General features: G+C 45.9%; 1 protein-coding gene across 13 annotated transcripts in view; it reads right to left on the reverse strand.

The window, feature by feature from the left end:
- MAP7D2 (MAP7 domain containing 2) overlaps positions 1-12483 on the reverse strand; it is a 109412-nt gene that overhangs the window by 46442 nt on the left and 50487 nt on the right. For all 13 annotated transcript variants that reach the window (XM_035289682.3, XM_008989057.5, XM_008989056.5 and 10 more), the window contains exons 2-3: positions 7031-7108; positions 5709-5872 (exon numbers count right to left, since the gene is read on the reverse strand). In XM_035289682.3, coding sequence (XP_035145573.1) covers positions 5709-5872; positions 7031-7108 — 242 coding nt within the window. The remainder of the gene's footprint in view (positions 1-5708; positions 5873-7030; positions 7109-12483) is intronic.

The raw sequence follows: 12483 nt of genomic DNA on the forward strand, positions 1-12483 counted from the left end.
CCAGTTAAAGGTTCCTTTTTGTCACACTTACTAGACACATATAAAGGTCACTTAATAGGTATCTAGATTCATCTCTTCTGTCTACACCAGAGGAATGAGATGAGGATCTGGCTTCTCCACATCTCAGGCTCCTCTGCATAATTTTTCTCTGAATAGCACTTTGCTAAGAGACTGCCTCTCCAGGGACCTGTGAGCAGAAAGGGGGATTTTTACCTCCTGTAAGTCTTATATTTACATTAGGTATTAACTGTGTTCTTGTTTTTGGCCTGAGACTGTACAATCATGAGTGTGCATGCCCTGGCAGAGTCCAGTCCTCATGACCCTGGCCCATTAAATGATGGCCAACTCTGGCAGTCTGCCTGATAAAAGATGGGGCTTGGAGGGATGAGAACTTCTCTGCCATGTGATGCCCGAAGTACAGCCACTTGAGATTGAGGTTGAATGGTATTTCATTATATGGTTTTAACATAAGGTATTTAACCAATGACATAAGTAAAGTGTTGAAGCCTTTCATCCCAAAGTGAATTTAGTATTGGATGGGTTACAGTAGACTTCCTGCATGTCAGAAGGACCTCATAAGGTGGTCCCTTCTCTACTAGGGGACCAATGAGAATAAAAAACAGTGAGATTCACTGAGCCAGCCTGACCACTGATCAGCTATCTGGGGGGCACCACTGTAAGGGAATGAATGCTCACTGAAAGCCAAACCTACCCTTGGACTTTTTAGTGGCTTCTAGAAAACTACCTCTGTCATCCATCCCCAGTCCACTGAGCTGCTCCAAGTCCCACCACCAGAGATTAATTCCTTCAGACCTTGAGGAGGCTGATGAAAACACAGCTGTCCCTGAGAGAAAGACACACTCACTTTATATCACCCACTTTTGGAGAGATGATGAGAAACAGATGACAACCAACTCTAAGAGAAGAGGATTTATGGAACCCCCAAAAAGTCTGAATGGGGTAATTCACACATGTGGAAAACCAAACTTGTCCAGTGCACAGGACTTATTAACGTTAGTCCTGTACAGGTCAGTATTGCCTCGTGTTTGTGTGTACCTTTCTGTTCCTTCAAATGACGAAATCGAAAGAATTCAAATCCCACCTCTGCCTGGCACTTTTTATCCCTGTGACCTTGAGCTAATCATTTCAGTTTGGGCTTCAGTTTCCTTGCCTATAAAATGGGGATAAGCCTACCTACATCCCCAGATCACCCTAAGTCTTGGAATAATGACAAGTATGCATAAGTCCTTAACCAAAGCTAAGTGAATCTGATTTTAAAGAGGAAGATTCTTATCAGGACCATTTAGAGCAACAGTTCTCAAATCTGAGAGCTCAGCAGGAAAATCCCTTGGAAGGCTTGTTAAAGCCCTGGGGTTTATCCCCAGAGTTTCTGAGTCAACAGATCTGGGGTGGAGCCTGCTGAGAATCTGCATTTCTAACAAGTTCTCAGGTGCTGCTGGTCATGGGACCCCCGAAGTGAGAGCCACTGCTTAGAGGAGAGGCTGAGCTTGAGAAAGTGAGCATGAGAAAGTTCCATCACATTAGAAAAACAGTATTAATAAGTATCAGAACTGCATACTGCAATTCCTGCCAAGTTCTGGTTTTCCTGAGTATCATCCGATGATCATCAGAGGATGGGGAAAGGGCAAGGCAAATCCTTGTCACTAGAATCTCTTCTATTAGGTAGGGCCTAGTGGAAGGAAGGAAGAAAGAGGAGTCCTCACACTTGACACCTTGATCTCTGGCTCTAGATCTGTCTGGATGAATTTGGAGAATCACGACCAAGGTGACTCTGCTGAACTGGCTGAGCAGTATTAAAGGTTGCCAGCAGGGCACATTCCAGACACTGTTACTCAGACAGCAGTCTCCGGAAGGAATGGGTGGTAGGGGGTGGCTGTGACTCTTCAACTACCATTTTATGTGTTCTTTTTTCTTTTCTTTTTTTTTGAGATGGAGTCTCGCTTTGTCATCCAGGCTGGAGTGCAGTGGTGTGATCTCAGCTTACTGCAATCTCTACCTCCTGGGTTCAAGCAATTGTCTCGCCTCAGCCTCCCAAGTCACTGGGATTACAGGTGCATGCCACCACACCTGGCTAATTTTTGTATTGCTAGTAGAGACAGGTTTTCGCCATATTGGCAAGGCTGGTCTCAAACTCCTGACCTCAGGTGATCCACCTGCCTCGGCCTCCCAAAGTGCTGGGATTACAGGCATGAGCCACCACGCCCAGCCCATTACATGTGTTCTGGGGATGACACTATAGGGACACACCCCCAATGGTTCTCAGCAGGGATATGCGCGGGGGAAGGGGGAAGGAGGTCTTTTCTCTCTACAGACAGATGTCCACATCTGGCCAGGAGGCCACATGGCAGCGTGGCACCTTGCCAGACAATGCCTTCTGTGAGCAGCCAGTTCTCAGTTGAGTGAAGTTTTTATTCAGGTGAGTTCAGAATTTTTTTGTTTTATATCCAGTCCTGTGGATTTTGTTAGATATCAAGCAGTGAGAGTAGAAAGTTTGATATATCCAAATAACTTAAAGAGATGAAGCTATTCTTTGAAAGAGGTGTGGGTCATGCCTGTAATCCCAGCACTCTGGGAGGTTGAGTCAGGTAGATTGCTTGAGTTCGGGAATTTGAGACCAGCCTGGGCAACATAGTGAAATCCCGTTTCTACTAAAAGTACAAAGAAATAGCAGGGTGTTATGGCATGCGCCTGTGGTCTCAACTACTCTGAAGGTTGAGGTAGGAAGATCACTTGAGCCCGGGTGGAACAGGTTATACTGAGCTGAGATTGCACCACTGCACTCCAGCCTGGGTGACAGAGCAAGACCCTGTCTCAAATTAAAAAAAAAAAAAAATGGGGGGGGGAGGCTTTCCCTTATCTGTTTAACATAAGGAAGAACATGGAGTTGGCTTTTCCAAATCCCATTTTCCAGGGTCACTGGTCAGGAAGCTATACTCTCCTGCGTAGAGAATGGGTGGGCATACTGTGTTGTCAGCCCTAACTCAGGTGACAGGAACTTGTTCTGGTAGCTCAGTTCCTGGGAGCTGTGTGGCATGCGAAGGTTGTAAGAACCCACCTTAAGGTGTAGGTGGCCTCCCACAAGAGAATGAGTTTAGGGTCAGGGTGTCAAGTGGATAGAAGAACCACCCCCATCCCCTCCCTGGGACAGGCCTGACTAGCTTCTACCCCTGCCAACTCTTGACACCTCTCAGAGTTAGGCCATTCGTGGCACCCACTTGTGCCCTGGCAGAGACAGGAGGGGTTATCAAGAGTGACATCATGGCAACCATAGGGATAAAGAGCCAGGGCAGGGCTGGGGGGGTGGTCAACAGGCCTCTCGTGAGCTCCTAAGTATCAGACCCAGAGAGGTAGATCTGGTAGGCAACACAAACACTTTCCAACAGGCTGGAGAAGTAAAATGGCCTGCATAGGATGAATGATCTTCCTACAGAGGCTTTTCTCTGGCTGACAGAGACAGAATATGAGAAAAAAGACTTCAATCTGACACTGAGAAGAGAATGGAGAACATCCACAGCCAGGCACCAAGCAGGCTGCAATCCTCCCAAAGCTCCCCTTAAACCATGGGGGACAGTGCAGAGGGTTTCCTTTGAAGAGGGTCTTCTGCAATGCAGGCCTATCCCTTCTCCCTAAATGTCACCCCCAAGAATGCCAAACAGGCCTCTGTACCAGCAGAGCACTAACAACGAGGTAGCTAACAAGCCAGCCTGTGTGTGGCAAGTCCCTAAGCTACACCTGGGTCCCCTGGGGCCCGGAGGGCAGGAGCAGGTGGCAGAGGGAGGCTTCTGTTTTCTTGGGTTGCTACACAACCACAGGAGGCCCAGCCCTCAGCCCTGCCCTGCTCTGCTGTGCCAGGGAGAAGAGGGAACCAAGCTCAGCTTGGGCTGACAAGGGTCAGTCGGGCAGCCTCCTGCCTCACCCCTACCACATCAGGGGTGCAAGGAAGCACACAAATAGAAAATTACCCAGAAGGGAAACCACAAAAGATTCAGCTGCATCAGGACCAACATATAGCATAACACTCCCTCACCTACAAGAAGGAGGAGTTGGACTACTTAATTTAACACGCCTCCAGCACTAACGTTCTGTAGAGAAAAATTATAAACAGAAATTGCCTCAAAAGCAGCCCCTAGTGACACTGCATATGTCAGAGCATGGGAAATGTCTTATGTGACTTCACAGTGCCCCTTCCTGGAAGCAGCAGTGACAAGCTTTCAAAATGCGGAGATCATGGTGGAAGACGACAAGCTCTAAGTCATTAAGGAATGGAGGATGGGAAGAAAATGGGCGAGCCCAGTGACTTGACAAATACACGAGTTAGCAAAGGAGAAATCTGTCCGAAGTTACCAAAACAGCCTATTATACTGTGGCTTTTTCCCATCTACTGACTCTGTTTCATAAGCTTTTGTGGGAAGCACCCTCTTGACCTTGCTTTAGCCAAGCTTGGCTGAAGTAACTGAACAGAATGTAACATTCCCGAGTGATTACTCTGTGCTAGGTGCTTTGCTGGGCACTTTTACAGAAGTCGCCTCTTTTAATTCCCGTAACTACCTCTATTTGGGCTAAGGAGACAGAGTTAGAGGGGTATGTGACTTGCCCCTGGCTACTAGCTGCTCAGAGGTAGAGCTGGCATTTGAACTGGGAGCAGATGAAGGCACAGCAATCAGACTGCAGCCAGCAACGGTAGACCATGGCTGAAACACTGGCTTAGACCTCATTTCCTAAGAGGAGAAAATAAATCATAAAAGGGTGCTTCTTGGGCAAAGATGGGTCTAACTGTGTGTGCGGTCTTTAAAAAAAAAGGAAGGGGTAAATATATATAGTGATTCAACAACTGTTCAGAGCTTTTAAAAAATACTGAATTAGTACAAACATCTTTATACTCTATAGTGTTGGAGATGAACAAACCTCTATATTGTTCACACTAAAAGATGAATCATTATACCTTCAGAACAAAAAATTATCAACTGACATAAGGTTTTTATTATATCCTTAAAATATAATTGTTAAGAAAATCTATAATCTGAATATGCTTTCTAAATATATTTTCAAAATTTTGTAATAAAGGACTCTGTAGGGGTAATCACATGCCATTTCTTTTTAAAAAGGTAACTGGAAAGAAAGGGCAATTAAAGGAAAGAACTACATTAAAGTTTAAATACACTAGCATCTTGGTATTTGAGGGTAGACTAATTTGCCAGTAGCAACTGACAGGATCACACTGTTCTCAACTTCACAGCTCTTGTTGTGGCCTTGTGTCTGCCCTGGAGGCATTAACCCTCAGATTCACATCACCCAGTCCCTACCCACAAATGCCTGAGTCTTTTTCCCCCTATCTACTAGACCATCCAGGGACCCTTTGAGTCTTACTTTAGAGTCAGAAAAGGTTGTGAGTAGAAAAGGCATTGGAGACTGCCAAATCCAACCCCCTCACTTCACAGAGAAGTGAGAGGCCAACCAGTTTGTCCAAGATCACACACCTGAGTAGAATGGACAAGTCTCTGTGATTCTATGTTGGTGGTGCTTCCACTGTTTCATGTCATGCTGCAGAAAGAAGGCATGGGAGCCACACCAAGGAAAAGGTGCATGGCAGGTCTCTCTCTTACCTCAGAGCTGGGCAGGATGCCCAGGCACTCTGAGCGCCCTGCTGAGGGGGCTAGAAGGTGGTAGGTGGTGCTCCTGGGCCTTACCTCCTCCTCCCGGAGCTTCTGTTTCCTTTTCTCTTCCACAGCAGCCCTCTTCTGATCCTCTCGCTGCCGCTGCTCTTCCAGTTTTCGCCATCGCTCCTCAATTTGCTTTTCGTACTGGAGCTTGGCTCTTTTCTGTTTCTCCAGGATTTGTTGTTCTCGAGCAGCTGGGGAAGGAAAGTAGAAGAGGGGTGTCATTACCAGAGCACCCCATGCAATATGGATTAAGATAAAAAACACAGAAGCTAGAGCGGAGACCTAAAAAGAGCCTGGTGGGATCCTAAGATGCAATGATTGAGAAAAAGGGTTCTGGTACCTCCGCCACTAGCTGGATAATGCTGAGCATGTTAACTAGATCATTTCTGCCTTGGTTTCCACCTTTACAATGTGGGGATAGTCATGTTTGCCACATCACAGTGTTGCGAAGATCAAACAAGATGATGTCCATGAAGTACACAGTAAGTGCCTCCATACATGGGAGCCATGACTATGACTGTCGTCATTAAGTCAAACTTGGGCACAATGGCTAAACTGTATGCTAGGTTAAGCAATGATGCTTATAAGGGTATATTCATTCGAAAGCAGGTTAACTGTGTGTGCACCATGCATCAGATACTGAGCTAGGTCAGAATGTAAAATACATGAATAAAATGTCTTTGCCTTACCCTCAAGACATTTCCTTAAAGGGGCCCTTAATTCCACCCAGCCAACGCAGGAGAGTTCCCTAGGGGAGGCAATGCTTGTACTGACCAGCAGGAGGCAGTCAAGGAGAGAAGAACCTGAAAGCTCCTCATTTGTCTCAATGCAATGGGGAAACACTATCTCCCTCCCTCAGCATCCTGTGCAGAACACTCTGTACTAATCTGTCTACAGCCTGCAACAGGCGAAACAGCCCTTCTCAACCAGGGTTCCCTGTCCTAAAATATAAAATGGCTCAGGTGCTGATTTTCTCAGTTTTCCTGAGGATGGCCCTTTTAGATTCTCAAGAGAGAACCTGAGGGACTGTACAGAGTGGACACTGGAAGGTGTCAGGACTTCCTTAGGTCAGAAGCAGCGACTGTTTGTCTTCCTTCAATGTCACATCTGCAGCCCCTAGCACAGTGCCTAGAACACAGCAGAGGTTCAATGTTTGCTGAGTGAAGTGTTCTGAGAATTACCTATTTATGAACATGCCATTTACAGTGTAGGTTAACCCCTGATTCTTCATGTTCATCCAGCAATTGTCCTGGTTCTCTTCCCATTCATTCACATATTTGTAAGAATCTTCAGAAAAGACACCACATCTCCACTCCCTTGGACCAAAACAGCCAAAGTGCGTAACTTACCCAGACATTTTTCTCTTTCTTCCCGTCTTTCTTTAGCCAATCTCTGCCTCTCATCAGATTTCAAAAATCCCTCCATGCCTATAAAGGAGAAAACTAGATGATGTTTCAGTTCTTCACTCTTTCCCTATCTGCTGAGTACCTGGGACAACTGGGCATACACCTGAGTCTAAGTGCATGCATATATCATCCATCCCCAACGCTTCAACCAAAGGAGGTCCAATCTGTCACTTTCCATAACACACACAGCCGAGGGGCAGCAGCTACCACTTTCACATTCACCTGCCAAGCTGTCCTGTAGCTGTGCCAACATCAGCCCCAGAGGACAAAGCCCCTTCGCTAATCCTTTGCCCCTAGACAGAAAAGGGATCAGAAAGTACAGTAAGTGACAGAGGGGCCTGGCAGTGTGCAGAGAAGCCCACTAGGCTTAGTTTAGTCAGGCTCCCAGGCCTGAAGCAGGACCACATGGGGGAGAGGAGAAGCATAGAAATGGACAAAATTTTGAATATTGTTCATTACACAGACACTGAACATTTTACTTTTTTTTTTTTTTTTTTGAGATGGGGTCTCGTTCTGTTGCCCAAGCTGGAATGCAGTGGTGTGACCTCGGCTCACTGCAACCTCTGCTCCAAGGTTCAAGTGATTCTCCTGCCTCAGCCTCCTGTATAGCTGGGACTACAGGTGTGGGCTACCACACCTGGCTAATTTTTGTATTGTTTTTTAGTAGAGATGGGGTTTTGCCATGTTGGCCAGGTTGGTCTCAAACTCTTGAACTCAGGTGATCTGCCCACCTTGGCCTCCCAAAGTGCTGGGATTACAGGCGTGAGCCACCACACTCAGCCTACTTTCTGAAAGGAGCCAACATATGAAAGACAACATTCAAGTTCAATTTTGGTTCTGCCAAGTTTGTGTCAATGTCAATCTTAGTATCTTAGAATCATCCAAATATTTACAACAAATAAGATGGAACAAATGACAACATCCCCAAAACTGTCTGGGAAATATCCCCAGAGCTTTTCATCTCCAACCAACTCCTGCAGGACCCTAAGGGGCTTTCTAAATCAAAGGTTAAATGGATCTTCATGGTCATGTTAGGATTAGAAATAATTTACTGCACTCTGTTTCTGAGTATTATCTACATAATATTTAAGCACACCATTCTGGAGAAATCAGCTTTAATGTTAATATAACCAGGTTCACTTCCCCAGCATCTGTGCCTTCCTCTCTGAGAGCATCACAAGCTGGCATCATAGTGTGCCTTGCTGCCACAGCAACCTGTGCTTCTTCCAAGGAAGTTCCTGCTGCTGTCCAGGAGAGAGGCCTGAAGGCCTGGCCCACAGTGTAGGGAGTGGGAATGAGGAAGGGGGATGGTGTGACAAACACTGGATTGTCAGGATTCCTCCCATACATTTGGTTTTTCAGTCTAGATTATACATCAGTGATATTAAAATGAGATAAGTACTAGAAAAACCCAAGTGCCATTCTCCATTTTGTTTTTAGTCATCTCTTAATCATTAAACAATATAAACGTCATCAAGGATTTAAAGGCCAACTCCTCAGCTCATTCCAGCCACTCCCCAATCTGACTCCAAACTCTTTTCCCAAGTTGACCTCAGCACTTCCCTTTCTCCCATGCACCTCCTGGCTCATGCCCCCTTATTCTACCCTGCTCCAACTGTTTAAACCTTGTCCATCTTCAAGACCCCCTTGGTCCTCCAGCCCTGTGATGCTCTGTGCTCCCATATGGTTTGAGGACTCTGATTCTGCTTTCCCGTAGAGCTCTCTCTCTCTCTCTGTAACTCAGTCTCCCCTGGTGTGTTCCAGAGCCATGTTTGGCTGATGGAACTCTAGGTGTGTACAGCTCCGGCCACTGTTCCTTACATAGTGGCCCCAAGGTGTGCACACCCGGTATAGAGGCAAGTGTGAAGTTAGTGAAAGGGGAACAGGCATAGAAAATCAGGTTTCTCTTTTCTCTAAACACAGTCAGGTTCTAGTCTCTACCTCAAGAGTCTGATTAATAAGAATTAGTTCTGTGTGAAAAGCTACAAAGAAAAGCCTAGGATGCCTGGACAGATGCTCCCATTGGCACCTACACAAGCTCACCGACCCAGGCAGGGCCTAAACCTAGCTCTGTACTACCCATGCTGCCCTTTAGGTGTTCATGGGCCTGTTCTGTATCTAAGTTAAGCCAGAAAATGGCTGAAAGTGCTCTTCAAACAGAGGGAAAAAAGAAAAACAGAAGAAAAAGGGCCAAACACACTTGAAACTGCCCACATTACCTCGAGGCTTTACAGAGGCTGCTAGTTCCACAGACATGCATGATTTTAGGCTGCCCTCTCATGGGCACATATGAGAGTCACACCTTCGAATCATCTTCCAGAAATTCTTTATTACATGCTCACAGTCATCATCACCAGCATCATCATCATAAGCAGTAATAATTGAGCAGTTACCAAGGACAAAGTACACTGCTCAGATTTTCTCAGCCCAACCCCTCTATGCTGACACAGGTGCTGTAACAATCCATCTTACAGGTATATAATCAGAAGCACTTGAAGCTAGATCCCAATGCAAGAACCTGACTTCAGGACTCACTTTAAAAAACATTAAAAATATATATTTTCTCTAATCTCTCACATCTGGCTGAAAGGGCCCGCATTCTTAGTTACCATTTTTCTGTGCTGCCTCCCCAGCACAGGAAGAATGTAACACCTTAATCTTAGTGCTGTGACCCAGTGAAGCATACAGGGAACAAATCCTAACCTGGCCCCAAGAATGAGCCTGCAAATCTAAAGAGAAGTTGAGTGTGACTCATTAGAGCAGTATAAAGTAAGCAGTACTGTGAGCCAAGCGCTGGCCCAGCTGGGCACGGATGTGGCCACTGTACAGGCTGGCTAATTAGCAGCTTCCTCCACACACTAGTGGTTTGAAAATGTTTGCTCAGTAATGTTTTAGTGCTGATGCTGGGTGGGGAAGGGGTTACAGAGGACCCTGGGGGCAGCTGAAGGCCTCTCCTTGCTCGTGTCACAATGCAGAGCTGTCTCCTTCTTTTTTAAATTCAGCTTTGCCCCACTGAAAGGGGTGGAGTGACTCAAACAGCCCAACATGGGTGATGTGGAATCTCTGTGTTGTCTATTTGGCAGCCATAAGCTATACATGGCTATTTAAATTTCATATCAAAATTTAGTACAGTTACAGTTCATTCAGTTCTTCAGTCTCACTGGACACACTTCAGCCACTTAGTAGCCACATGTGGCTGGTGGTTACCACCCTGCAGTGAGAAGCCTGGCAGCTCCCTCCTGTGATTCTCTCTCTGCATATCTAGCTGCTCTGGGAAACATGTGGAAAAGGAGGTCTGAGTTCAGTCAGGATTGAGCTTTACTGGATGAGTAAGGCTTCTTCCACACAGCATCTGCTTTGTCTGCTTAATTGTTGAGCAAACATTTTGAGAATATCCATTCCAAGAGGAGCCAAATAACTCATCTCTAGCTTCCACCTTCTGACTCTAGATGTCTCTCCCAAAGGCTGTCGAAAAGCCCATTTGCTCATTCCGAGGTAAGGAGGGCTGGAACACAAACCATGGCCTCTAACAAATCAGTTACTACCTAAATACAGCCAGATTTAAACCAGAGGAACTGAGGTAGATTATTGTGAACACTAACACCAGGAGATGCCCTCTTAAGACACAGTGTATCCAAGAAGTAATGCTTGATATGGTTTGGCTCTGTGTCCCACCCAAATCTCATCTTAGCTTGTACCCCCATAATTCCCAGGTGTTGTGGGAGGGACCCGGTGGGAGATAATTTGAATCATGGGGGCGGCTTCCCCCACACTGTTCTCATGGTAGTGAATAAGTCTCATGAGATCTGATGGTTTTATTAGGGGTTTTCACTTTTGCATCTTCCTCATTTTCTCATGCTACCACCATGTAAGAAATGCCTTTCGCCTTCTGCCATGATTCTGAGGCCTCCTCAGCCATATCAAACTGTAAGTCCAACGAAACGTCCTTTTCCTCCCAGTCTCGAATACGTCTTTATCAGCAGCATGCAAACTCACTAATACAGTGCTGAATTCAGCTCCAAAAGGAAGTCTTTATGTATGGCCTAAAATCCTAAAATGTCCAGCTCTCCTACCCAATCAATCCCTTGTCCATGTACCCTATTTGTGTACATTTATCATCATCTCTTTTTTATTTTTTTGAGACAGGATCTCACTCTGCTGCCCAAACTGAAGTCCAATAGCATAATCATGGCTCACTGCATCCTCCAACTCCTGGGCTCAACTAATCCTCCCACCTCAGCCTCACATGTAGCTGGGACCACAGGTATGTGCCACAATGCCTGGCTAATTTTTAAATTTTTCAGTAGAGACAAGGTTTCCCTATGTTGTCCAGGCTGATGTTGGAACTCCCAGGCTAAAGCAATCCTCCTGCCTCAGCCTCCTACAGTGCTGAGATTACAGGCATGAGCCACAGTCTATGGCCATCTCTTGCTTTTTTTAAAACCAGGGACCCAATTTTACCTTTAAACTCCATGAGAACTGACAGAACAGATTCATGCCTGCATGCTTGCCAGTGGTTGAGAGGGTAGGGGTGTGAGGGAAGTGGATGTCTGTAAAAGGCATCATGAAATATGCTCTATCTTGATTGTATCAGTGGTAACATTGTGGTTGTGATACTGTTCTACAATTTTATAAGATATTACCATTGGGGGAAACCCGGTAAAGGGTACATGGGCTCTCTCTGTAATTTTTTTTTTTGAGATGGGGTTTTACTCGGTCACCCAGGCTGGAGTTCACTGCAGCCTCGAACTCCTGAGTCCAAGTGATCCTCTCACCTCAGCCTCCCAAGTAGCTAGGACTACAGGTGTGTGCCACCACGCTTGGCTATTTTTTTTTCTTTTTCTTTTTGAGATGGCGTCTCACTCCATCACTCAGGCTGGAGTACACTGGAGCAATCTTGGCTCACTGCAACCTCCGCTTCTCGGGTTCAAGCAATTCTCCTGCCTCAGCCTCCTGAGTAGCTGGGACTACAGGCGTGCGCCACCACGCCTGGCTAACTTTTGTATTTTTAGTAGAGACGGGGTTTCACTGTTGATCAGGCCACTCTCAAACTCCTAACCTTGTGATCCGCCCACCTCAGCCTCCCAAAGTGCTGGGATTACAGGCATGAGCTACCATGCCTGGCCTTGGCTATTTTTTTCTTATTTATTTATTTATAGAGATGCAATTTCACTATGTTACCTACCCTCAGCTATGTTTTTCTTATTGACTGATTGATTGATTGAGATGTAGTCTCACTATGTTATCCAGGCTAATCTTAAACTCCTGGCCTCAAGCGATCCTCCTGCCTCAGTCTCCCAAAACGCTGGGATTATAGGCATGAACCTCTGCACCCAGCCTGTAATATTTCTTATAACTGCATGTGGATTGACAATGACCTCAAAACACAAAAGTTC

This window comes from Callithrix jacchus, chromosome X (genome assembly GCF_049354715.1).
Source record: "Callithrix jacchus isolate 240 chromosome X, calJac240_pri, whole genome shotgun sequence".
Classification (NCBI taxonomy): Eukaryota; Metazoa; Chordata; class Mammalia; order Primates; family Cebidae; genus Callithrix; species Callithrix jacchus.